Raw genomic sequence first — 26270 nt, forward strand, 5'->3', positions numbered from 1 at the left:
CTGCTTGGTGTGAACAACATATAATGCAGAACGGTGGCTGCATATCAACCCCAATGGCCATACCCCAGTGCACAAATGCTGTGAGCAAAGGCAGACGTGCTTTCCATCAGAATTCTGCTAACAGAAACAAGGAGACCAAAGGGACACATTAAGGTTCGTATCAGCAAACAAAAAAATGCAAGACGTCTCTAAGGGCAAAATTTTCAGGCTGAAAATGCCAAGCAGCTCCAGCAATCAGAAACATGGACTCCCACACTGGGGGGCAGGGGCACCGACAGTTGCTGGGTGCAGGGTTTTGACTCAACTACAAATAAAGGAAAAAAAAAATCTATTTTCATGTTAGGCACTATTCTCAGCAAAATAAAAAAATCTCAGATTTTGTGGCCTGAAGACAATGTTCCACTTTGATATTATAAGAAAAAATCTTATTATACATACATGTGTATATTCATCTATATATAAAAGACTCATACTCAGGTAAAAAAGTACTCCCCACTGTGCGAACATGTCACCTTTCTGAGTTTCTTCTGGTTTGGCTTAACAGCATTAAAGGTTGTGTTTCCAGGCAGATGGGAAATCTGGCTTACCCACAGCTTCCCCCTCTTCTCCACATTTAACAGCTTGCTGTTGTGACCACAAGAAAGACAGCAACCACCACTAGAACTTTAACACCCCCCTCCCAAAGTCGTAATCTTTATACAGCAAATATAATGAACATGCAGTGACATACTGCAACAATGCTTAACAGGATTGCATAAGCAAAGTTATATTTAAATCCACCGAAAATGCAACCCAATTCTCCCAGAGTCTGCTCATAATTAATGCCAGATTTTATTAATATTCACTTATCCATTTTTTTTTCTTGCTTGTAGGCGTGTGCCCCCCTAACACAAGGACAGCGGAGAATAAATCTCTTCTATTAGAGCAGCTCTGTTAGGCATCATAGATAACATATGAAGGGTTGCAATGCTGTTCTCTATTACTCCTCACTTTTATTCTCTAGCAGCATTTTCAGCAGCTACTTCCAGGCTGTAACCACAGGAGGAGCAGGAGGGATTCTGCCACTGCTGTCAGGCAAGCCAGCAGAGGATAGGAAAGTAAAAAAAACCCAATGAATTTCAAAGTATTTTGTAAAGTTGGCCATGAGTATCTGGGAAGAGATATGACCTTGTTTCAATTTACAGACTATAGCAACAATTGGAGACAAATTCTTAAAAATAAGGGTCACAAATACAAGGGGCAGCTCTCTGTCCCATCCCAAATTATGAACTGTGACAATTTTACAGTGCCACTTCTTGGTTTTCAACGTACTTTTGCCATTGCCAGTAGTTCTGTTATTGCCAAAAACTGTTAGGTCATCCAAACACAGGTATTTTACTCAGACACTTCATGGTTGGCTTCATACCCCAAAGACAGGATTGTGGGTAGCAGTCAGCCCTGCAGCCACAGTAATCCAAGTGAGTGGCTGCTGTTGAGACTAGTTTCATCAAGAGCCAGTGATGAGCTACTCGCAGGCATCACCGCTGGTGCAACCACAAAACACCATTATGAAACCCATATTCATGCAAAACAGGTTAATTCTGAAAATGCTCCAAGCTGGATTTGAACATCTTAGTCTAGCAGGAGGTGACACCCTGTCTCATGACAGGTTAACAGCTTGTTGGGGATTAAGCATGCCCCAGAGCAGACGGCTGGTTTTGTTGAAACAGGCAACGCTGCCACTGGGCCACGTCCACAGGTGAAAGGCATTTTGGAAACAGGAGGCAACTGCCTTGCAGGAAGAAACATCAGTAGTAATATAAAAGTTAAATCAGAAGTCCCTCCTGACTGAGTTTGGTATCACAGATTTCTGGGAGAAGAGGACAAAGCGGGTCTCCATACCCAGACTCTTCCTACAGATACCACTTGAGGGGTGAGGATGTGAGAACAAAGTTGAACAGTCAGAAGGATGCTTAGTTTCCCTTGCATCTCTCTACATCTCCTCCTGTAAACACAGATACTGCATTACTGATCATAGAATCATAGAACGGTTTGGGCTGGAAGGGACCTTAAGGACCACCCAGTTCCAACCCCCAGCCACAGGCAGGGATGCCTTCCACTAGACCAGGTTGCTCCAAGCCCCGTCCAACCTGGTCTTGAACACTGCCAGGGATGGGGCAGCCACAGCTTCTCTGGGCAACCAGTGCCCTCACAGGGAAGAACTTCTTCCTAATATCTAATTTCAATCTCCCTCCTCTTTCAGTTTAAAGCCATTCCCCCTTGTCCTCTTACTACATTACCTTGTAAAAAGTCCCTCTCCATCTTTCTTGCAGGTACTGAAAGGCTACCATAAGGTCTCCCCAGAGCCTTCTCTTCTGTCCGGGTGTGTTGGCTTGTTTTCCAGCTTGACATCTACCTTATCCTGGCTACTGCTACAGGAGATGTCAGCCCAGAAGCAATTCACCAGGCTGACCTACTCTTAGGGGATCCTTCAGTACCGAGGTGCCTGAGCTGCCCCAACCCATCTACACTGTATCTGCATCTGCCTCAGAAGCTGCATCCTTCCATGACCAGCAGTGCCAAGGCTGAAGCTAAAACCAGCATAGCGATGGGGACAGTTGTTCCCATCACCACTTCCATGGTGGTATTCAGCATTTTTTGGAGAGCCTTATCTCCATGAAAAAAATACACGCAAGGACTCTGCACGTGTATATGGTGTCTCCAGTATTCATGGCTGATTCTCTGAAAGCAAAAGGCATGAGAGACCTGCGATTCTGTATTACCTGTTTAAACAACAAATACAAAGCTAAAACATATTAAAAATTCATGAATTTCTGTGAATCCTTAAAGAGTCTTATTTTTGCCTTCTGGTATGTAGGTGTTTAAGGCTGCATCTTTTTAAATGTTTTTTTGATCTTGAAAGTTAGGAACTTTGTCAAAAATACAGAATACAAGGGGATTATATTGAGCATCTCCGCCTCATCCCAACAGTCCAGAAACTTTAAAAAGCCTCTACCATACATCGCAAAACTTCAAAGTTGGCAGTATCAGAGTCATTTGTGCTGCAACAAAGACAGAGAGGGGACATGGGACCCATTATAGGACCATGTGATTTAGAAATGTTGCTAGTGCTTTCAACCATCATGAAAAAACATACCGAAAATCTTAAAAACCACTAAGCTGCAGCTCAGACTATCTGTTGTTTGCTTCTCCATTTCCCCAAGCCAGCAGCATGATGTGCATGCATATGCTACCTTTCAAACATGATTACTGACTTCTGCTGGAGGCACTTGCATATGCAGAAAGAAAAAGCCCCTGAAAAGAGATGCAGTGGATCTGGCTCTCCTATTCCATTCAATCTAAAACCCTACATATTTCTGAAAGCTAAAAAACCTACATATGGGCTCATATGACAGTAGTGTGCTAGCTTAAACCAGCAGCTATTTCAGTTTAGGGTGATACTTCAGGTTGTGAAATAAAATGCTGGAATTGTGAGCACACCTATTTGCTTCAGCCAGTCTCTGCTTTGGGGCCAGTAATCTATTTAATTGCCCTAAATCACCTAGCAGCACCTCCAGGCAGAAAGGCCTTTGCTCTATAAGCAGCATCAGACAGACGACAGACAACAGAAAACTTAAACCAGAAAACCAGCTGGAAATAAAATTTGAGAGCAGTTCATCATGTCTCCTTAGAAGACTGAGCATATAAAGAAGACTATAAAGTGTGAAATGCCTTCAAAAAATCTCATTTTGCCACCACGCTGGATAAAAATCAGCTTTTGTCACAGACTTCACTGATTTAGAGCCCAGTATTCTCCCAGGTTGCAATATGTTATATTGAGCTTTTGATATTACAAGAGCTAATTCCAAACATTCATTTACAGAAGCATCTTAAAGGCAACCACTGAAAGCTCATTCTCTTCAAGATTTTAAAATATACCAGGCTAATAACTGGAAAAAAGTCATTTATACCAATAATTTGACCTGAACCTGCAAAAACTCATACACTTCAATACTCTTAACAAAGGTACTAACTGCATGACTAATGATGCACTTCTGCAGAAGCTTCAGCTGATGGGGCTCGTGCTCAAATGAAAACTACAAAACTGCTCATTTTGACTGTTAGGCGATGACTATAAGCCAAAGGCAGCAAGTTACCTGGGAGAGTAAGACTGAACGTATCTGCAAGTGTTTACAGGATCGGGCTCTATCTTCAAACAGCCGTTTACCAATGATAAAAGCTAATTTAGAAACACTTGTTTCAAACTAATTGCCTCGAAAGATGTGACTGAACATAACGCAAGGAAAATTTGCTTTAGAACAGCCTTGGGGGGTGTGAAAACACACAAAAATCTATCTTTTAAAAAGGATATTTAGATGGCATAGACATTAAATGCAGACCTGACAACTCCAGAACAGATTTTAAATTACTATCATGTGAAATGGCTAACCTTATAATATCACACATCTCAGATCATCTGACTTGTGTGTCTGCCTGCACAGTCAGCATCACAACCCCAGGCTGAAAAAACGCAGAGAGAGAAGAAAGAGATTCTTGTTTCCTGGTAAAGCTTCTTGCATTAAAGAAGTGAAAGCAGGGCAAAAGGCCCATTCAAAAATGTGTCACAAAACACTTCACCGCAGACCTAGGAGCTTTGTTGGGAGAGGGGAAAGGGGAAAAAAAAAGATTTTGAACAACAGTATTGCCTAATGGGATTATGTATACACAACAGTTTCCCATTTACAATACCCTACTGGGGAGTTGAACACAAGCTCAAGTTTTACCTGCACCAGTACCAGTTACATCATTTATGACAGATATTAAGCAAACAGGGTATAGACCACAAAGCTGCTACCAAAAATACTTAATCTTTCAAGGAGGATATCAGACGGGCAATCAAAGAAACAATATTTCTCCCCAAAACAATACATTTTACTATCTGTAAATATACATCTCCTTCTTTTCACTTTAAATAGGAGCTCAGGAAGCATGTACTTTTATAGCGCATTTTTGGTAACATAAAGCTTTCAAATTATATATAAAGTAGTGTCTGGGAAGTAATACACAGAAAATAGTATCCTGATGACAATACTGCAATGTATGAAGACAAACTGGTTAGCATTCTTTTGAACTTACTTGCATACAAAAATTTCTCTGTATTTATATTAGCCAGAGGGGTATAGAGAAAGTGGCCCTAGGACTAAGTATTTCCCCTTCCCAATTCTTTCCCTTGTTTTTTTTATATCTAAACTAATTTTGCACCTAGCCACAACAAGCATAGCATGCTTTGAAGGTTTTTAAGAAAAAAAGAAAAAGAAATTTGAAAACCAAATTTAGGAATAGAACCGCTTCAGTTCCAGACAGGAAAAAAAGTGGTTCTGCAACCAGAAAAACCTAGCCCTGCACCTCACGAAGAAGAAATACAGCTATCAATACAGAATAGACATCTTTGCTTGTACTAGTCGGAACAAATATAATGTGGACATACAGCTATTGTTTGAAGTAAAGCACATCTAAAGCCTTCACAGTGACACTTCCAGCCACCCCACCACGCTCTAACAGGCACTACACAGCCTCGCAGGCTGCAAGAACAGTGTCAGTGAGGAAAGGGATGGTCACATAATCCATGTGCCTGAGGTGAAGCTTTCCAGAGCAAGAAGGACGTGTAAGGAGGATGCAGTGGCAGGGAGGGGAGACGTCCACGGGTTTGCAGCTGATGCCCAGGTTCTCACACAGGCACTGTCCTGAGGCAGCCAGTGGTGCTCCTGGTAGTGGTAATCCCAACAGTGGGAAACCATCTGCTCAAGTTTCACAAGTAAAATGGGGGATGCAAGTGCTAACAGAGCAGCATTCAAGCTACCTGTGACAGAGTGAGAAGGAGAAGTGAGAATATTTCCTCTCCTGGGCAGGATCTGCTAACCACTATTTGGAAAACAGGAGATTCATATGCCTCTAATTTTCTCTTAGAAGCAGCAGCACCTAACAAAGAATCCATCCAGCAAAGGAACCACAAATACACTTCTGCGGTCATCTCTTCAACTGCCCAAGCACCCACAGCATCTTCCTTCCTCTCCACAAGTCTCTGCACAGGAAGAAGTTTTAACTAAGTGCTGGTATACGAAGGCCATGGCCCACAGAGCAGCAGAAAAGAAAATAAATTACATAAAACTTGTATTGTTTTGCTTCTGTCATCCTTTGCCTCCTCAGACCTGAACAACAATGAGCTTGTCTAACAGGGAGGGGAAAAGGGAAGAGCTTTGTGCTAGGATGGGTCAGAGCAGATAGATACATAGACATGTTTGCCAAATGCTGCATGCCTCTGGCTGTGAAAGGGGAGAAGCACAAATGTGCACATGAGGAGCTGCAGGCAGCGTGGCTGGAGGAGAAGTGCAACCCTCGACCTCTGTGCAAAACCCTGGCGGGGTTCCCCTTCGCTAACCTGGGTGGGACCCAACACAAAGGCTCATTTGGTACCTGCTGACAAAGAAGTCACAGGCAAAATTTTGCCTTATTGCTTCCACTGAAAGCAAAATTAGTTATACTTTGTATAGAAGTGGGTTTTTTTTCTTTCTTTTAATTAAACAAATAAACCCTCCTCCCTAGACCTCAAGAACAGAAACCACTACTTCCTCAGTGGCTGCATGTTCACATCTAAAAACAGCACAGGGCAAGGGTAAAGCCACGCTGGGTATGACATTAGACCTCTGTGATGATCAAGCTCAGAAACTGCCACCAACATGTGATACAGAATTTTGAAATTTTGGGTTTCCTGTTTCACCTTTTCCACTAAACAGATGGGAAAGATGTCTGTTAATGGGAATAACCGTAATAAAAAAGTCCATTTTCACAGAATCTACCACTTTAGGAAATGAAGATTCAGAAAGCCTACAACTGACCAGTAAAAAAACCCCAAACCAGAAGCACAGTGCTCTGATTCAACAAGCAAGAAAAAGATGTTTTCCCCAGACGAAAGAGGGAAGTCAGTGAGTTCCAATGGAAATTACTAGGGAAAGACATCTAAATTCACAGGGTCAAACAAAAAGTGTATTAACCCAAGTGGAAAGAAAGGTGTGAGAAATTTACATTAGTTCAATATGAATCCGTTTGTTCCAGAACAGGGAACTGAGACTTTCTGGGCGTATCTCCACTTTGTTTGACTTCGGCTCAGCACACTTTGAAGCAGGTCTCCTGACCATGTCCACTCATGACAAAGAATACTTTGCGGCATAGAGCAGCCCTGGAGCACGAAGGCTTCTCCTCTGACAGCTGGAAGCGAGATGACACATTGCAGGAGCACAGTACCCGTCCTCTTGCTGGATGTCCAGTCCACAGGTCCAGGCTAGAACTGGTCAGCATCTCCAAAGTGTGGATATCTGGCCACCAGTACCAAGCTCCCGGCTCTACCAACTTGCTCCTGCTGGGCCATGCTGCTTGTTGACACAGACATGGCCCTTCTATACAAAGAAAGTCTAATACTCTTGCAAACTCTCCAGGTTTAAATAATTTATAGAGCCAGCGTTTCTTGTTTAGCTTTGCTTCAGCACACGGGATGTTTAAACAGCTTGTGCAAAACAAGAAAGAGTGCAGCTCAGTGGGACTGACCATCACCCCACAGGATGGCACAGGCACATACATCATGTGAGGAGCTGACCAAGCCTCTGAGATGTCTTTTTATTCCAATTTTGCTGTCATTCTGACCTTGTGGAAACAACAGCTTGAAGAGCAATCAGAGAACTACAATCACATTGCTTTAGAAAAGTACGTCAAATTTCTGCTTCTTATGGCCCACATATAACCCCCCACAAGCTGAGATGCAAAGGATTGGTAGTGCTGTGGCCTCTAGAGTAACATTTTGAGTTTTATAAAGAGCATTTGTGTTCATTTGTATTAGTGTGTCAGCACAAAGCAAGCTCTCTGACCTGCTGATTAAACCAGAGGTGTGCTGTTAACTTCAGTAAAAGCAGAACCACAATTACAGTCTGCAACAATGCCACCTGCTCCCAAAAAAATGCCAGAGAGACAAGTATACAAATGAGAGCAGGTCTGGACAGTGTGGTAAGCAACTGGTGAAAATCCATACAGGAAAAAGCACATGCTGTGTTTTCAGAGTGAGATTTTCAAAGGAGCTCAGAGATTTCCTCAAAATTCATGGTTCAGAGGCTCATGCAAAAATCCCAGCTTGAACTGCTCAACTGCTCTGCTCTCTTTAACTGGAATTAGACATCTAATTCAGAACAAACACTGGAGAAGGGAAGACAAGTCTTCATCACCATAACTCCACATCTTGGGAAAGTGGATGTGAGGGTCAAGAGCCCCTCAAAAGCTGCATTTCTTCTAACATACACACGCACACACTCACAAAAAACCCACACACAAAACCATGCTGAAATATTCCTGGGGATCATACAAAAACCAGAACTCAACAACTGCAAGACAACTGACAGTTACAGGAAAGACCATGCCACCCTCAACTGTTGATACCACATTTGTTTATCCTACAAGATATTCGAGATATGCAATCGCTCAACAGGTTGGAAATATTACCTCGCACCTAAAATAGAAAAGACAGGCCTAATCCTATTCTCATTTGTACTTGAGCAACCCTGCAATTAATTCAGTCAGTTTGTTTTCAGATGCCTCGACCTTTGCAAACACACAGTGGCTCACGAGGGTTTTTTCACTCCAGCCTCTTCGCTCCCACCCCATCCTCCCCAAGGGAGTGAATCCCAGTTACAACACACACAAAACAGTTCATGGGCTTGTGGCTTAGCTCCTAAGGGTATGTAGGAGTCATAGCATTTTGTACAGCACTGAGCACAGCATCAGTACTGAGCACATCATAAAAAAAAACTTGCTCCTTCTGCAGGGCTGCATCCTTCCAGAAGGAAGCTTGTGAACTTACAAACTCACTGCAAGAAAATACACATTTCTATTCACATTATCCATTCAACCTTCACACAGAGCATGAGGACAGCGACAGAAAATACCACCTTTACAGTGCTTATTTAAGGGTGCTGGCAAATTCATATAATTTGCACTTTCTACTTTTAAATGCATTTGCTCAAACCCTGCTCCTTGTTACACCCTAGCACTATCTTTGACTTGAATAGCCTTACATCAATAAGGAAGCTAATGAACAAACAAGAAACCAATATTTATAATAATCTCTTTAAAACAAACAGAAGCAAAAAAATGTGAACAATGAAGTCGGTTCCTTAAAACAAATGTGCGCAGACACTTGCTATTTGTGAGGCTGCTCTCAAGTTCTGCAATACCTGTACTGCCTTCTAAAATAGAGAAGCATTTTATTTGAAGTGAGTCATGCACATGGAAAAATACGGATTTTACAAATAAATCTCAAAGGTCATGATGGAAGTACTTGACAGTGGCATTTTCACAGAATTCTTAGGGCTGGAAGGGACCTCTGGAGATCACCTAGTCCAACCTGTAAATAATTCTGCCTTTTTAAGCAACCACCTCTTAACTGCTACTTCTTCTGGATTAGGTTATGCTAAAAGATGGCATTCTACAAAACAGTAAACAGAACCAATTAAAAATCAGACCCAGTTTTGTTTTAATTAAGAAAACAGCCTCATAAAATTAAGGAGGTTCCCAAGATACACAATGGCTTGAAGACGAGAGGTTATGTGAACTCCATTTTAGAAAACACAATCACCACTTTGTCTTTTAAAGACCACATTTCCAGATGGCGAGCTTTCCACACCTTTTTTATATAACCGGCTGCAGCACCTACCCAAGCAATTAAACCGTACTTTGCTCTGTAGCATCTAAAAGCTGGTTTTCTTCTCTTCCTATTACCCCCAAAACACTTCTCTGTTTTTACAGTCTGAAATCATATCATCCACTTCAGTACACCTGGAGAACTACAAAGTTGGCTTGTAACTACCAAGCCTGCTCAACCCTGTCCCTGTCCCAGGTATCAAGATGGAGTCTTTCTTTTCAAGTAGCTCTCTATAACTTAACGAGGACTTCACTCCCTGTTGTACAAGTCCACCACACCCCACAGACACGCGGGTGATCCTCCTGTCACCTCGCATTAGCCTGGGCGTAGCTGATTGCAAACTCAACTGAAAAAGGAGGAAATTAATCTCCTTTTCTGTTGGCTCTGTAGGTACTAATGCAAGTGCAGAAGCAACAGGAAAATAAAAGTTTTGTCTGTAGAGGACTATGACAGAAAAAATACAGGGAATAAAGTTAGTGAGCAAGAAGTTTACAAGACATATTTCAGACCATAGCCGACATCTAGCTTCTGCTTTATGTTACATCCTTCGGACAGGCTGGGTACGCAGGGTGGGAAGTGCAGGTTCCTCACGCATGCCAGCGTGAACAAGGAGTAATAAGCACTTCTTGAACTGTAGGTATGGACTGTATTTGTGTACACACAAATGCATGCATGTGATCCAAGCAGGCCTGAAGACAAAGGGCCTTACGTGACACCTACCTCCTGGTTCCCTTTTCTCCATCCCTACATGTGCTGGGGTTATTGGATGAAATGAGACATCCCTTCAGGTGACACAATGGTCCTCCCTGAGTGCCAAAGGCATCTGAGTTCTTGGGGCAGTGAGGCTCTGTTCTCCCCTCCTCCAGCACCACGGACCCAGGAAACTAAAATTCAGCAAGTCTCCCTCTGAAGTAGGCTGGTGAAGCTGTGCTGCTTCACCCTTCAAATGGCATACCACCACGCTGGGGTTATAACCCGCTGCTCTGCTAGCAGCCGCAGCGGGGAACAGGCTGCTTCAGCGCTGTCAGTTATCTCTGTAAAAAGCAATTACATCTGACCCTTTCACTGTGATGAAACTAAAATCCATGCCATCGTGCCACCATGTACCCCTCCCGTCAGACAGAGAGACAGCTCAGCTTGGGGTCTCTCACCTCTTCCTCTTCCCTTCTGGCATATTAACCTGTGTGTGATCCAATCCTGTTGGAGAGCTGGGACCTCTCGGTGCACTTCCACCCATGGCAGACCCACCAGAAATAATGATGCTGGGAATGCTGCAGCCTCCCCCACGTTTCCCCAATCACTTTCATTACTGGGAGTTGCTGACCCCATACTTGCAGTGGCTCTTTCTCCATCCTGAAATGGAAAAGGAAATGATGCCCCATGGAGAGGAAAGCCTTCCCACGCTGCAGTTCCTTGTGCCTACCTAAAAAGCATGGGCAGTTATGTGCTGTATGGTCATGAGTGAGGCCACACGTAGCAGATGGCACATGTATGGTTGAAAAGAATAGTTACCTGCAGGCAGGCTGCAAACCAAGTGGCTCTGCTGACTTCTTGATGCTCAACATCCTACTCAAAGCCCAGAGAATGGGAAAAGCTAATTGAAGAGCTTCATCCCTGTTCATTCCATGCAGCTCTGTTCCAGCTGCATGATGTGGTGCAGACTGAAGTCAGCAGAATGTCGCCTTACAGATTTTTCTGTTATACAAAATCAGGGAATTTTTTTTTGCTTTGCAGGAAAATTTATGCTTCTTTTGAGTGCCTTTACCCATAAACTGATGTGCCTATGTCTGATTTGCCTTGACAGCATTTAGATTTGAAAACATAATCATATTTACCTTGGTAATATGATTATCTGTTGGAGCATCCAAATGCAACCCATTGTTGTCTGAAAAATACTATAAAGTAATCTAGCGTCTATTTTTTAATCCCACCAATATTATACAGTAAAATCCCTGATATTGCAAAAAATTGCTTCCTAGCATAACTTTATACACTGGCACTTGATTATACTGAGTAATCTTATATATATGCAAATGTACAGTTCAGGCTTCACAGGATCCTGGGTCAGAAAGGACATACCTTCCTCTGCCATCCAAGACAAGCAGGGGAAAATACATTTCAGTCGTGGTGAGCAAAGCTCTTTTCCCCCCAATCCTCAATTTCACAAAATTGCTGGCCTGATCTGCAACAACATGGAGGAAAAGACAACTGCTTGCTAAGAATATGTGCCTATCCTTTATATTCATAGGCTTTTTTAAAAGAAGTACTTCTCCTAGAGAGAAAGGTAGCCTTTGCTTCACTTCTTATTCACTTCTAAATTTTCCACAATAGAAAACCTTCCTTAGGCAAACACTCTGAAACATACCTGCTAAGAGAAGTGTTGACTTTGATATACATCATGAGAACAGAAGACACATTTAGCATTTGTGATAGGAAAGCAGTTGCTACGAATATAACAGTATATTCAATATACAGTAGCCCCTCTCAAGGAACCTCACAGTGCCTTAAACATGCACTCCTCTAAATCTGTGTATTTCAGCCTGAAAAGCAAACCCTGAGCGACCTAAAAGTCTCCCACTGGCACATCATGTTTTCTTCAACTACTAGTGAAGTTTTTTTTTCCAACTGATCTGCTGAACTCTTCATCCTACCCTTACAGCAAACAAAATTTCTGTGAAGCCCTTCTTAAGAAATCAAATACCACTCTTTCGATTTCTCAGTGTGTTATTCGCAAACTGCAGGCCGGCAGATAGATGCTCTCCATATGCCCAATTATGTCATTTCCATTTTCTAGGAGTAATACTTCTTACAGCAAACTGGCAGCAGGTTTTTTAGTTGGGTTATGAAAGAGCCAGCTCTGTGTCTCGTTGCACCTGCTGCGTTGCTAAGCCCACTATCTGGTGGCAGCCCCTTAGACATCAATAGCAATTCCAGGTGTAGAAGAGAGTTTGTCAGAAAGGACTGATTTCATACTCGGAGGTATTAGTGCATGTCCAGGGGTGAATTCTGTGGATTTTGAGTACAGATTTCTGTAGACACCTGCTTGTCCTATTTGCAGATAGAATCTGATTTCCCATACTTATCATGGGACAAGCTGGTGTCTACAGAAGTTTCAGGGTACAGAAGCTCCAACATGTAAACCCAAACCTCTGTATTTTCAGGTTGAATTATGAAGATGAACCTTTATGGTCATGTAGTGGAGAACTTGCCTGAGAGACTACGAACAGCTGAAATCATGGGGAGAAAAAAAACCTAATTAATAAATCAAGATTTGATTCTGCTTCTCATCTTTACCTCCTATCATGCTTGCTTCTCTGCACAGCCTCTGGACAGCCTACCTGGTATTTCCTATTTCGAAATGAGGAAGCCAGAGAATTACTAGAGGATAGGGGTTCTCTGCTTTCAGAGAGCACACTTGGGAACCTCATATTTGTGTTTTAGCTGTTTCGAACTGTTCCAAGCTAAGCTATGTCCATTACAAGAGTTCTCAAAGTCATAATAATTACACATTAAAGCATACTTCCTATCCAAAAGCTGTCAACGAATTATGATCTATCATTATCTTATCTATCTACCATTGAACTATGTTTCTGTGATGGTTTGGAGGGCTGCTGACTCATGTGGTTGCAACCGATCTTCATCGTTTCAAGATGCCTGCATCAGAAAGCTCTGTAGCGGCTCCTAAGGAAAAGGGCCAGTCTGGCTGCCTGAACAGAAGCTTTGCTGATAAAGAAAAGGGTCAAAAGAAAGATTGAGTAATAGAAAGGCACTAACCACATAAACAAACCTGAAATGTCTCCCTCTTCTGCTCTCCTGATGGATAATGAGGGTTCACCGTACAACAGCACCTGCACAATATAACCATGGGACTTTCCAAGGCAGGGCTGGACCTAGAAAGCTGTGAATTGGTGGCGAGCGAAGGCACCAACACAAACATGACTTTTCACATGTTACCAGCTCAGGTTTTCTCACATGGGTTAATGAGCACCCACCCAGGCAGCGCCCTCTCACCTATCCAGCTCTAAGGCTATCTCACTCCAAAACCTGCAGAGTCCTGGGGCTTTGGCAGACACAGCTCCCTCTCAGCCTCTTCCCTCTGTGAAGGTATCTAATTAATTCCCTAGTACTCATGAACACCACGTTCTGTCCCAGCTCCTCTTCAGAATTGACAGCAAAGGGTTTTCTCTTTGTCTGATGAATAATCTTTTTTTATCTGACAGAGATACTTGCTAAGTAGTGTAGTAAGAGCCTAAAATATGCCAGAAGAAACTTCTGTGGAACTTGTTTTTTAAAAGCTTTGTGTATTAACGGAACAAGGCTGATGCACCTATGCTGTCCATCTGTCTGGACATCTTCATACTGCAGTGGCTTCTGAACCACAGGTCAACTTCAGCTAACATGTGGAAGATGACCATACTTCCACAGGTTTCAAAGGGAAACTTCAGGAACAGAGGGATGCACAAACCTCTGCCCTGAACAAGGGAAAAGGCCAGCAGAGACCAACAGTGATGGGTGCTGGTCAGTGTGATATGGGGCTGGCCGTGCTCAGCACATGCGCAGCTCATAAAGCCCACCAGCAGTCAGTGACCACTCCTGCACAGCTCAAAGTGACCATGAGGCACCAGCCTTTCAGAGTGCTTGTGCTAAAGGACATGAGTTCACTCAATCCTCACAGGAGTCCTGGAGGAGCTTGCAAGCTGTGTGCATGGGGACTGCAAGCCCTTTCTTGGGTGGAGGGGGAGGAGCCCTTAGGAACAGCATCAAAGACTTAGACAGAGCCTGCAGCACTGAAAACAGGCTGTGAGTGACCTGCCCCAAAAGATGCTGCAGGATGCTGGTGCAATGACTGAAACAGCCCTTGCTACCTGCATCTTAACCCTGTTATTGAACATCCCTTCTTCAGGGTGGTACAAAAGGCCATTAGCCTCCCGAAGTGACAGCTGAAGTCAAGAAGCATCCCCTTCTTCAGAGGCAGAAACCATCAGTGGTATACAAGGTCACACACCTATGTAAAGACTTAGCTCAGCATGTGTACTTCTTATTCAGTTCTCAGACCATTAAATCGCTGTTTTCACGCTATTCTTTTATATATCACTCTGAAACTCAGGCTGCCTGAAGGGCTTTAGGTTCAGTGAATAGCAAAGCCTCCATCACACACAAAAGGTCCCATGTGCTTCCAGCAGCTCACAAGCCGGCTCCTGATGCTGGGATGACCCCGCAGGGTGGACAGTGCCCCCAGCTCTTTGTTTTGCTCCTCTTTCAGGACTCTGCCTGTTAGACACTTGTTTCTGAGAGATTCTTCTTTTGTCTCCAGCATGTTTAGTTTGGAGGCATCTTCTGTGGTGGGCTGAGCCTGCACTGCATGCCCACCCAAGGCCACAGAGAATGAGGCTCTGACCTCTCAGCTTTCCACCATGAAAATAAACAGCAGGATTCAGCTTCTCGGCAACATCCTGGAGGCTTCCTCCAGCATTAACAACCCATCACACTTCGTGAGACTGTTGTCAACCATTCCAGCATCCCTCTTCACTGCATCTCTGCCCCATCCATGGCAGTGTTCAAGGCCAGGCTGGACAGGGCTTTGAGCAACCCAGTCTAGTGGAAAGTGTCCCTGCCCGTGGAGCAGGGTTGGAACCATCTTTAAGGTCCCTTCCAACCCAAACCATTCTGTGATTCTCTGATCCCTCGAGAAGATGAATACTGAGGCCATACACAGGTCTGCATTTTCTAATAGGTGGAAACAAATTCAACCTTCACAAGCTTTACTAATCAAAAATTAATTTTAGAGTTACTCAGGAAATGAGATTTGACTTGTAGGTCAATAAATTCTGAAGAAACATCTATTTGGACGATGATAACTTCAACGTCCTTTTGAGTGAACCTCCCCCCACCAATTACTCAGCAGATACTCCTCTCTGCTTCCTTCCCAGCACCAGCTGCTTCCAGAAGAAATTCTCCTGCCCACCTGCCTTCAAGCCTGACACAGCGACATAGACAAATGCAACTGTAAGTGATGTTTAAACTCCAAATCCAATCACTGATTAGCTTCCTTAGGAAAAAAAAAATAACTAAAAAAAACCAAAACCAAAACCAAAATACCCACAACAAAAAAAAATATGTGCTTATATCCAACCACCCAGCCCACTGGAAAAGGCCTTATGTAGAGAAGGAAACTTCATGTATATAAACAGGAGTATTTTTCCCAAAGAAAACTATGGTAACAAGGATTCAAGGTATACACAAAAACAAGTAACTGGGACCATCACCTGATCTACAGGATCTGAAATGATTTTAAACCAGTGCTGCTGAAATCTTGTTCCAGTGATCAAGATTTCCAGCTCCCCACTAACTGATGAAGCTATTAAAAGGAATTATAATTTGATATGAAGAGAAACCTGGCAGAACCTGGCCCAATTTTCCAGCAGCCTCATGTCCTCAGCCACCCATTCACCACAAAACTGAAACAAACTCCTTCTGCACTAGACAGGAACCTTTGGCATCAACAAGCCAACTTCTGAACAAGCGTATTTTTTTCTCTTTACATATAATTATATACTAGCCTCCAAGCAGCTAGAAGCTCCATGTTCTCTTTTTGTATCGTGTGCTTCTTGTGAATACACATAAGAGCACAAACCCAAACCACATTAATGATAACCTTGTTAAATATAAACTAGTACGCAATTATACAAACTGCTAACACAAACAAAAAAGCCAGGAAACTCTGATTATATGCTCACAATGGTTTCTGAAAACTAAATAAAAACAACACCATAAGGCAGTCTGTCTTGCCTGATACTGCAACAGAAAATGGTTTCATGTTATAATTAACACGTCTCAGCACAGAGGACTAGTCTATCAAATGAGGCATCAAACTCAATTTGAAGCCCACAGCAAGGAGAGCGGAAGGGTGGGAGGAGAGACAACAGGTGCACACATGAACTACAAAAACCATCTGATTTTCCTCTCTGCTTCCCTGCATCCTCCTTCAGGTGAGCTAATGCCTGCTGCCGGGCTGCTGCTGTGACTTCCACCCCATCGTGCCGAGAGCACAGGCCATGTGCTGGGCTTCTGGCTCCTTCCTCTCCATTAAGAGAGCAGCAGCAGGTCTGCTCAAACCCTCTGTTCTTGGGCTTGTGCCAGCGCTGTGCATGCCTGTGATTTATCTTCTGTGCAGCCAAGCGTGAACCCAGCAATTGGAGACCCTACCGCATCTTTTCACTGAGATGATGAGAAGCCAATGCTCCATACAACCTCTGCGGTCTGCAGCTGTCTGTTCCTGATGTTTAAAAATATATACCTTTCCCAGAACAGAAACAAATCCATTGAAGGCAGGCCAAAGTTTGCCCCAGGCTGCACACGTGCAGCGTCACAGCAGCCAGCAAAGCCAGGGGCATAACCCGGAGCCCTCCTGCACTAGCCGTAATGGAGAGGTTCACACTTGTCAGTGGAGCAATGCAAAGTCTTGACAGCTGAATCTAGCTCTCAAGAAGACAAAAGAGCCATGAGAAAACCAGCATTTTCCTTACATCTTACACCACAAGAAAACACACAGTCCAAAGCAAGGCCATTGTAGGACTGCAGGAGCACCCTGTGACAAGGTTTCCTTGCATGACTTCCTTTGCCATGGACTTGAGCTATCCCTCAGCCTGCTTGCACACTAGCAGCACAGCAGAACTTGCTCAACACTGGATTTCTAGGTTGTAAACAAGAACAGTAATTACCTTTCCCTCTAAAGCTCCACACTGTTCTCATGAAACAAAAAACCAAAAAGCATTGGTTGTGGAAGGAAGAATTCAGATAGTAAGAAACAGGGGCAAGGGAAAACAATGACGGAAAGAGGAAGGGCTGAGGGAACAAGTGAAACAGGTGAGATCTGAACATCCTTCCCAGAACTGAGCACAGGATCAGAGTGTGCAAGCAAGAAAAACCAAGGACGATCCTTGGGAATCCAGAAAGGGAACATAGGAATCCTGCATCAATAATGAACTCCCTAACTGGAAGGTCAAGGAGAATCCAGTCTCCTGAACAGTAAGAAAATACTGACAAGTGCACTACCACCGAAAGAAGTTGAAGAGTAGAAAAGCAATTCCCAAATCATAGTCTGTTGGGTCACTTCTCACCCTCAAGCATTGTGCAGAATCATGTCACAAACCAGAATGCACAAGCACGTGTGTGTCACGCTGCTGTGCTGCTGATCCATGGCACAATGAGAGAGTTGTCACTGCAGGAATTGTTTTGAGACACATGACTGGGAGAAGACGGGTGGTAATCCACCAGCAGGTATTTTACTTGGGAAAGTGGGGCTCCCCTACCACAGCACCTGAAAAGAGGCTCAAAAAAGCCACCAATACAACACAGATGGAAGAAAGAAAACCCAACAGTGATAGGGCATACAGCTAAGACAACTTTCTCCTGGAATACCTCCAATTTCTCCAAGCTGGTTGGTTTTGAAAGGGACTTTTCTACAGGTGTCTATGCTCAATTACCCTTACAAACCCGTGCAGTATCATGTGACTTAAAGTCTACCTATTTGTCCAAGGAAGAAACAAGAAAGGAGCGTGGCAAATGGGGAATGTGGGAGTGGTGGGCAACGTGGGCCTGGGGAGTGCAGTCATTTCCTCTGGCTTCTACCCTGGTTCTCTCCCTCCATCCTAGCCTTTGATACCCGATTGTGTTGTTGAAGAAGTGAAGTAAGATGCTTTTGTACCCGTGGAGCAACTACTCCATATGCATTTGCACATTTTTATATATTTGCAACCTTCTTAGCCAAAAGTCTCAGCTTTTCAAGCAGGTGAGATTATTCCTTCGGGAATTAAAAGGCAAAAGAGTACCCGGCGGCACGGAACAGCCCAGAGGAACATGAAGTGCTTGCAGATAAAGAGCTTATTTAGGAAGGTAGCAAGATGCTGCTTAAACCATGCGTATACACAGTAAGCTGTGGACAGCGATGCAAAGGTTTCCTTCCTCTCTGCGGGCTGCAGATCTGGCTGCAGCGCACTTGGCTCGGGGTTGGCTCCCTGGCTGTCAGGCAGCACGGCGGGCTCAATCCGCCACCAGCCACGAGAAAGCGGGGACAACCGCCTCGGCTGCGGGGACGGACGGCGGCACACGCCCGCCTTGCTTGGCAGGACCGAAACTTCGAGCCACTCACACCCAGGCGCAGAGAGCACCGCTGCGGCCGGGCGGCTCGGCCACCGCCGCGCACCGACCTCCCCTGCCCGCTCGCACATCCCCGCTGGTGCCGCTTCCCACACCCCGGCCCGGCGGCAGCGGAGCGCGCTCCCGAGGGGCGAGCCCACCGCCCGCCCTTCCCGCGCATCTCCCGCGCATCCGCCGTCCCCGCGGCGCGTCTTACCGGGACCGCTGCAGCTCGAAGGCGGCGGCGGGGCCGCTCTGCCCCAGCTCTCCGCTGCCGCCGCCGGGGCCCTGGGGGCTGGTGCGGCCGAAGGGCGCCGGCAGCATCCCCGCCGTGAAGGAGTTGAGGCGGCCGCGGCTGCCCGCCGCCGCGGCGCCCAGGAAGGCGGCGGCCGGCACCTGCACCGCGGCGAAGGCGTCCTCCTCCTCTTCCTCCTCTTCCTCCTTCTCCTGCGCCCGGGGGTTCTCGGCGGGCACCGCCGGGGGGCTGCCCAGCCGCGGTGGCGGCGGTGGTGGCGGGGCCTGGCGGGGCCTGGCGGCGGAGCCGTCGTTGCCCGGCGGCGGGGGCCGCCCGTCGAGGGAGATGCTGGTGAGGAAGGAGAGCGCGGCCTGCCTGCGGCGGGGGTCGCTGCGCGCCGGCGGCGGCTGCGGCGGCCCCGGCGGCGGTGGTGGCCCCTTCCTGGGGCAGGGCTCTGGCGGCGACAGGGGCCCGGCGGCGGGACTGCCGGGGCTGGCGGCGGTGGCGGCCGCCGCCATTGTCGGCCGGCTCCCCCTCCCCTCCTCGCTGGCCGGGCGCTGGCTCTGGCTGCCTGCCCCTTAGGCGGGCGGGCGGCGGGGCATGGGTGCCGTCGGCCCGCCGGGGTGCATGGGGGTGTCGCGGGGGTACCCTCTTCCCGGCCGCACCGCGCCGCGCTGTCCCGGGCCCCCGCCGCCCGCCCGCTCCGTATTTATAGGTGCAGCCGCGCCGCCGAGCGCCCTGTGCAATAACACGGCAATCACGTGTGGGAAACGGGGAGCTGGAGGAAAACAAAAGCCCGGCCAGCAGCCCGGAGGAGGAGGGAGAAGGGTGGGTCTCGGCGAGCTCCCTCCTTTCAACCTCTCTTTTTTTTTCCCTTTCACCCCCTTCCCTCCTCCTCCTCCTACTCCTCCTCCTCCCTTTCCCTTCCTGGATGTGTGGGGGCGGGCGGGAGCCGCGGAAGGTGGAGTCTGTGCCCGTAGTACACGGCACATGGCCCTCGGAGGTTGGCAGCGGCAGGATCGGACCCGCGGGCTACGGCTCGGCCCGGCTGCTGGAGCGGCACCGAGCTGCAGCCGTGCCCTGGGCAGCGGCCCGGGTGCTGTCCCGCTGGTTTCCCGGGCCGGGGCCGTTGCCCCGGGGCGGTCGCAGGCGCCCCGGGGATGCGCTTGGCTGCCTGCGGCGCATCCCCCGGTGCGGCAAGCCTGGCCTGCCCCAGCTCGTGCAGGCTGCCTGCTGCAGTGTAAGGCATGCGTGTGTAAGAAAGTCACGTCTAAGGAGTTTCACAAACCATTAAAGCAACCCCCTCCCCAGCCTTTCCCTCAACCTGCTCCCCAACCTTTCCCTCTCCCCCCGCACCAGAGAAAGTGCAGTTATTTAGTTTGCCTTCTCCTGTGTAGCCCAACTCCCAAATTTCTATATTTCCTGTCTTCTCTGAAGTGATGTCTGTTGTGCAGCTGACTGCAGGTCTGCACCCTCCCTGCTCCCTGCAGCTGCACCTCGGGAGGGCGAGCAGCCAGTCCCAGCTCAGCAAAAAAGCTCCTTCATTTCTTCATTACCTTATTTTGATCAACTCAACCGTGCTACAAGTGTTCTTGCCCTGTGATGATAATTTTGTCAACGGCTTATGTAAGGCTTGGATAACAGATATATACAAACAGCAGAACATATGGTTGTTGCAAGATAGCAACGTGTGCCTTCTTCATAAAGCATTACAATGACTTGTATTATATTCCAGTTATAGTTGGTAGATGATTTACGAGCCATCCCAAACTGTCACAAATACTGTAACGTCCCCTACAATTTTATCAAAAGCTTGCTAATTTGGTTAAAAAAATTAGATTGACCAGGGAGGGGAACCTAATCATAAGAATCATAGAATCACAGAATGGTTTGTGTTTGAAGGGACCTTAAAGATCATTTAATTCCAAACCCCCTGCCACAGGCAGGGACACCTTCCACTAGACCAGGTTGTTCAACCACTTGAACACTGCTAGGGATGGGGCAGCCACAACTTCTCTGAGCAACCTGTGCCAGTGTCTTACCACCCTCACAGTGAAGAATTTTTTCATAATATTTAATCTAAATATCCTATTGCTGGAGGAAGCTATGGACCCAGGTGTGCGTTCGTCTCAAAACCAACCGTTTGAGCATTCAGTGACTTTAGAATCAGGCTCTGTGACTTGGACTGATTTCCGAACGTTTGGCTTTTGCTGACACTGAGCACCACAAAACATGAACTTCAAGGGGTCAAGTCCCTGGGATGTGCTCCTCGTCTAGTAAGGATGCCATCCAGCAACAGGAAGCTGTGAGCAAGGGAAGGCGGAAATGATGGAGGAAAGGGAAGTTTCCCAGATCCCACATTCTTAGAGAAGTAAGTGCTCTTTTGAGATGGACATTCTCATTTCAGACTGCTCTATTGAGGTTTACCCTGATGCTGTCTTTCTTAACAGAGGGCACTGTTGTGCCTGTCCCTGTGGCACATCAAGGATAGATCATTTGGATAGAAAGGCCTGAGTGCTAGACTTGCCTCCCTAGAGAAGAGCCCAGCTGGCATCTCCCACCTGCTGGGAAGATGCTCTGTACCCCTGCACTTGCAAAGTGTCCTTCAAAGTTCTGTTTCGGAGAGGAAGACTAAGGAATTGCAGGCCTGCCACATTCCTTTGATGGGACAGGCAATGTCTGTGTCTGACCAGGGGCCCAATCCCTGCAGTGTGAACCAGCGAGATGTCTGGTGTTGGGGCACCGATGCACTTGGCTCCCGTGGATGAGCTCCGAAATCTTTTAGAGACAGTGCTGCTTTCAAAAGAATTCAGGACTTTTTAGAGGAGGGCTTCTCAGTCACAGAGAAATATCACAGCTTTGTAGCCTCGGAGTCAGCATGTTCACTGGATGCTGACCGCTGGTCCAAGGACTACTGCTGGATGGTAGATACGCCATTAAACGCAGGCCTCCCACGTGACAGCCAAGTAAGGTATACACTGGGATTTTTTTTCTCCTCTTTCATTTCTGAGGGGAAGCAGCCACAGCGTGTATTTTTCTCTGGAGCTCAAAAGCTTGCTATGGCAACTGAGTCCTGGAGCATATTTTCCAAATCCAGCCTCTCACAAGAGGTCTGGGAAAGAACCACCACTAAAGCCCCAGCTGGGGTTCCAGAGGATGGTCTAGCTTTTCTGAGTGTGGAAGTGCACACTCCTTTACAAAATTACTCCTGTGATAGGATAAATCACCCTCTGTTGCTGCATTATTTTAAATGGAGCCACCACCTCTGCTCTAGAGCTCCTCTAGAGCTGTCACAGAGGAAAGCATTCCCCCCTCTCTTGTCCACATGTGCATCCAGATGCTTTCAAACACATTGAAACCAGGACAGTGGGTTAAAACATCCCTTCCACTGCATGTGAGAATAAACCTGTATGAGAAAGACACATGCAAGAAGAAAAGCATGAATTTCTCAGTCTAAAGTGAAGCTATTTTTAATAACGAGTGGGGTACGACAGTAAAAGGATAATTGGCATGTTAGAAATATCGGGTTCTCTAGACCTATTTATACATTTAGTAGCAAGTTTAAATGAATGTGAACAACCTAAGGTAAATGTTTTTTTTTCCAGTTACTTATGTCCTTTTGATCTGTGCTTAGCAAAACTATAGATGATTACATGTGCCATAGTAGTCCTGTCTGCTGGAGGATATGTGGAAATATTAAACTGACACTGTCGGCTGAGACTTTATTCTTTGATGAGGAACCAGTGGTTGGCTAGAGGAAATAGCAAAGTTGAAAGGAAAACCAAAAAGACATTCTGGAAGCCTGCTTCTGTGACTGTTTTTTCAATCATCTCCCTCTCTGAGTTCTCTTCCAACCAACCAGCTCTACCCGAGTGCAAGAAAACTGTTTTTATTTCAGAGGTCACAGGCTTATATAAGTGGTTGGATGGCAAGTGGTTAATAGGAATGGTAGAGCATGATGGCTTTTTCACCCAGTGCACCAAGAGCTGGAAGAAAGACCTGTTAGCTGTTGGTGTTCAGAGACAACATGGAATTGGGGGGGCCCATTAACAGGCAAATGGAGAGGCTGGCTTTAAAGAGATTGAAGAGAGTGGAGGGAGTGTGGACAAAAATGAAAGCTCAGAAATTTACCAGTCTGAGAAATAGGATTGGAGAAACGGTGCCTCTGCGTACCTGCCTTCAGAGGAAAATTAACCCAAGTGTGGAAGTCTTACATTGTTTTGGGTTTCCCTTAAGTAGCATGAGGGCAGTCCTGCTGCAATGGGAGTGTGCAGCCAGCAGGATGTGAAGACCCAGTCTGAAAAGCCACAGACCTTGAGCTTGAGCTAAAGCTGGGCTCCTGAGCAGCTTGCCAGGCCAAGCTTAAGAATCTCTCTGCAGGTGAATCGAAAACTTCACCTGGAATTTGAGTTAGAGGCAAGATTTGTATTATTCTGAGAGTCAGCTCTGCAGGAATAACCGGTCCTGAGTCACAGCATGAGTCACCAGGCCAGTTCTTGAGTGGCCTCAGCACAGTGTTTGCCTGCTTAAGTGACAAAACCAAGTTTGTTATTGTCACTGACACTTGTTGGAGCTGCAAGAAGGTAGGGGAAGAAAAAGTAAATGCAGTCATCTCCTGTAAATTTGACAAGTTTGTTTTCTGACTGTCAGGATCGGTCAGGTGATGCTGTTATGAAAAGCTTAGCAAAGATGTAGTCTGGAGATAATACTTCTGCACTCCGGTAGTTGAGAACAGATATCATTATTACTGGTGGTCGTGGATATCACTATCAGATCCCAACAGTCAGGCAGATTTCCCATATCCTGTGAGGACTCTTGCTGTGCAAGACTTTGTAGAAGCAAGAAATACGCAATATTTATAAATGCTTTCTTCTTTCCTTCCCAGAATCCCTTTTCAGAAGAGAACTGCACTTCAAAAGAGGAAAGCAGCTGTAACATTGGAGAAAGACTTGAAATATGAAATTAATAATCCTTCTGCTTAGAAGGAGTGTCTGGCAGGAAAAAAAGTAGAGGGAGTTTAAACACATTTTGCTGAGAGCTGTAGTTAAGAATGGAAATTGGATAAAGACAGTACAAGTTCTTCACAAAAGACTAATACTGCATCTGGATAGCAAGGCCTGTTTTGGTGCCAGGCGCTAACCTTCAGTGTGTTGCAAATTTAGCCGGATTCTCAGAAAAGCTAAGTACTTGTGCTTCCCATTAGTGATTTTTCAGGAGCCAGAGGGTTTTACTTATTGAGGGCCACCTTTGCTAATTGAAATGTAAAAGCTTGACAGTAATATGAGTGCCACCTTGTTTGGAGAGCAGCATTCTCCTCGGATAGGTGTAGGTCTACACTTGCCTCTCTGTGAAGAACCTAACTTTCTTTGCATCGTTCCAAGGTAGGTGCCAACATTACCAAGTTAACATAAAACCAAATTCATATATGACATTGTAACCACCTAACGTTGTGGTTGGAGTAGCATGTGTGACCACGGGGCAGGATGTGCAGAAGCTAATGCCCTCAGCAAAGATGAAACAGGTTGCGGGGTTGTGGATGGTCAGGAACTCAACCTGCCAGTTATTTTGGGTGTCAGAGGTGTGGTGTTTGTGTGTGCACTGAAATGTTCCTGAGCTCTGCAGTAAGCCAGTAGTGTACATATGGGCGGTAGAGCCAATTTGATAGTCATTTGTCTCTTGGAGAAATTAGGGCAGTCTAGGTAAGTCATAAGTGGCATCTGTATCATTACTCCAACTTAAAGTAACTTTAGGTGAGGCTGGTGGCAGCAGGCATTTATTAAGAATAATTAATATTTTCCATTGCTAGATCCAAGTCAGGCCAAACATTTATTGGAAAACTTTGGTCAGAAAGATTATGCCAGCTCTAAAGATAAGACCATGAGAAACACATCGCTTTACCCACATAAGAAGTTATTGTGACCTTCCCTTTGACATACTCCAGCAGCCCTGCACCGAGACAAGAATTCAGGAGGTGGGCTTCTGTCTCTGAGGTGGGGCTGGCAAAGGAGAAGGGGGTGCCCTTCCTGTCAAAATCCACCCACCTCTGTTGAATTTGAAACCTTTGAATTATAGCTCACATATGCTGGCTAGGGACTCATTCTGACCTACCAGCTAAAACTGCCAGTGAGGATATATCTTTGTGGAGCAAACTTCAGCCTGCTGCATTTGCTGAACAGGCTGAGCACATGCAGCGCCCAGACCTACAGAAGCCTTGGGAGGGGTGTTCCCAGCTATTCTGGGGCATGGTGGAGGCAGCTGCTCGACCACAGATGCAAAGCAGGCAAGTGGAATGGAGGAAGGAGCAGCCTGTTTGGGTTTGGAGAGGGAAGGAGCTGCTGGAGGAAAAGATACCATCCTTGGGTTTGATGCATACACATGGAGTGGGGGGCTGAGGGCTTGCACATCCAACACAAATTCCTCCATGCTTGAATTTTTGAAGTTCTTCATTCAACTAAGCTGGATTTGAGGTTTTTTGTTGTTGATGCTGTTGTTTGTTCACCCTGTATGCTATGGGATCCCTTAAAGACCCATGCTAAACTGGGAGCTCCGTTTTACTGGGTGCTGTAGAATGCTCTCCCGTGCCTCATTGAGCTCATGGGCTAACTAGACAAAACAAGGAAGGTGGCCATGTCAGAACTGCAACTGGAATGTGGCCTTTGCTGGCTCCTACTGGAGTGATTAAATGGGAACAGGGCCACATAGCTCCTCCCTCTCTTGAAAAACAAAAACTGTGGGCATTTGTACAGAAAACAACCCCTGTCTCTGTTTGTCCTTGTCTTGCTGCAGTTCTAATCTGTGAAATCAGACTTTTTTTGCAGTATCATAATAAGTTAACGTAGACGTGAGGTTCAAAATGGAGTAATCTTTATTGAAACGAGGAAAGGGCAAATGTCCTGTCTGTCTGGAAATCAACTTAAGCAGTGGTGCAAATAAAAGGCGACTTGTAACTGCAGGAAAACAGAATCCCTGGTCGCTAAAAAGAGCTCTTTTTTTGAGGTTTTCATGAAGTGACAGCTGTGATTTATCCTGTTCTTTACTATTTTGAGACAGTTTGGAATCAAGTTCAGAATCACTGAACATTAAGGTTTCAGAGGGAAGCCGGGAAGAACATCCGTCCTCATCATGGTGACTGTTAATTTTTAATCACCTCGGGATAATTTTAAAACAGGCTGCAGG

General features: G+C 45.8%; 1 protein-coding gene across 2 annotated transcripts in view; it reads right to left on the reverse strand.

Annotated features, from left to right (window-relative positions):
- CABLES1 (Cdk5 and Abl enzyme substrate 1) overlaps nt 1-19766 on the reverse strand; it is a 70402-nt gene extending 50636 nt beyond the window's left edge. For both annotated transcript variants that reach the window (XM_030505930.1, XM_030505922.1), the window contains exon 1: nt 19077-19766. In XM_030505930.1, the coding sequence (XP_030361790.1) occupies nt 19077-19612 (536 nt within the window). In that variant the 5' untranslated portion in view covers nt 19613-19766. The remainder of the gene's footprint in view (nt 1-19076) is intronic.
- Between the last annotated feature and the right edge of the window lie 6504 nt (nt 19767-26270).

This window comes from Strigops habroptila, chromosome 1 (genome assembly GCF_004027225.2).
Source record: "Strigops habroptila isolate Jane chromosome 1, bStrHab1.2.pri, whole genome shotgun sequence".
Lineage (NCBI taxonomy): Eukaryota > Metazoa > Chordata > Aves > Psittaciformes > Psittacidae > Strigops > Strigops habroptila.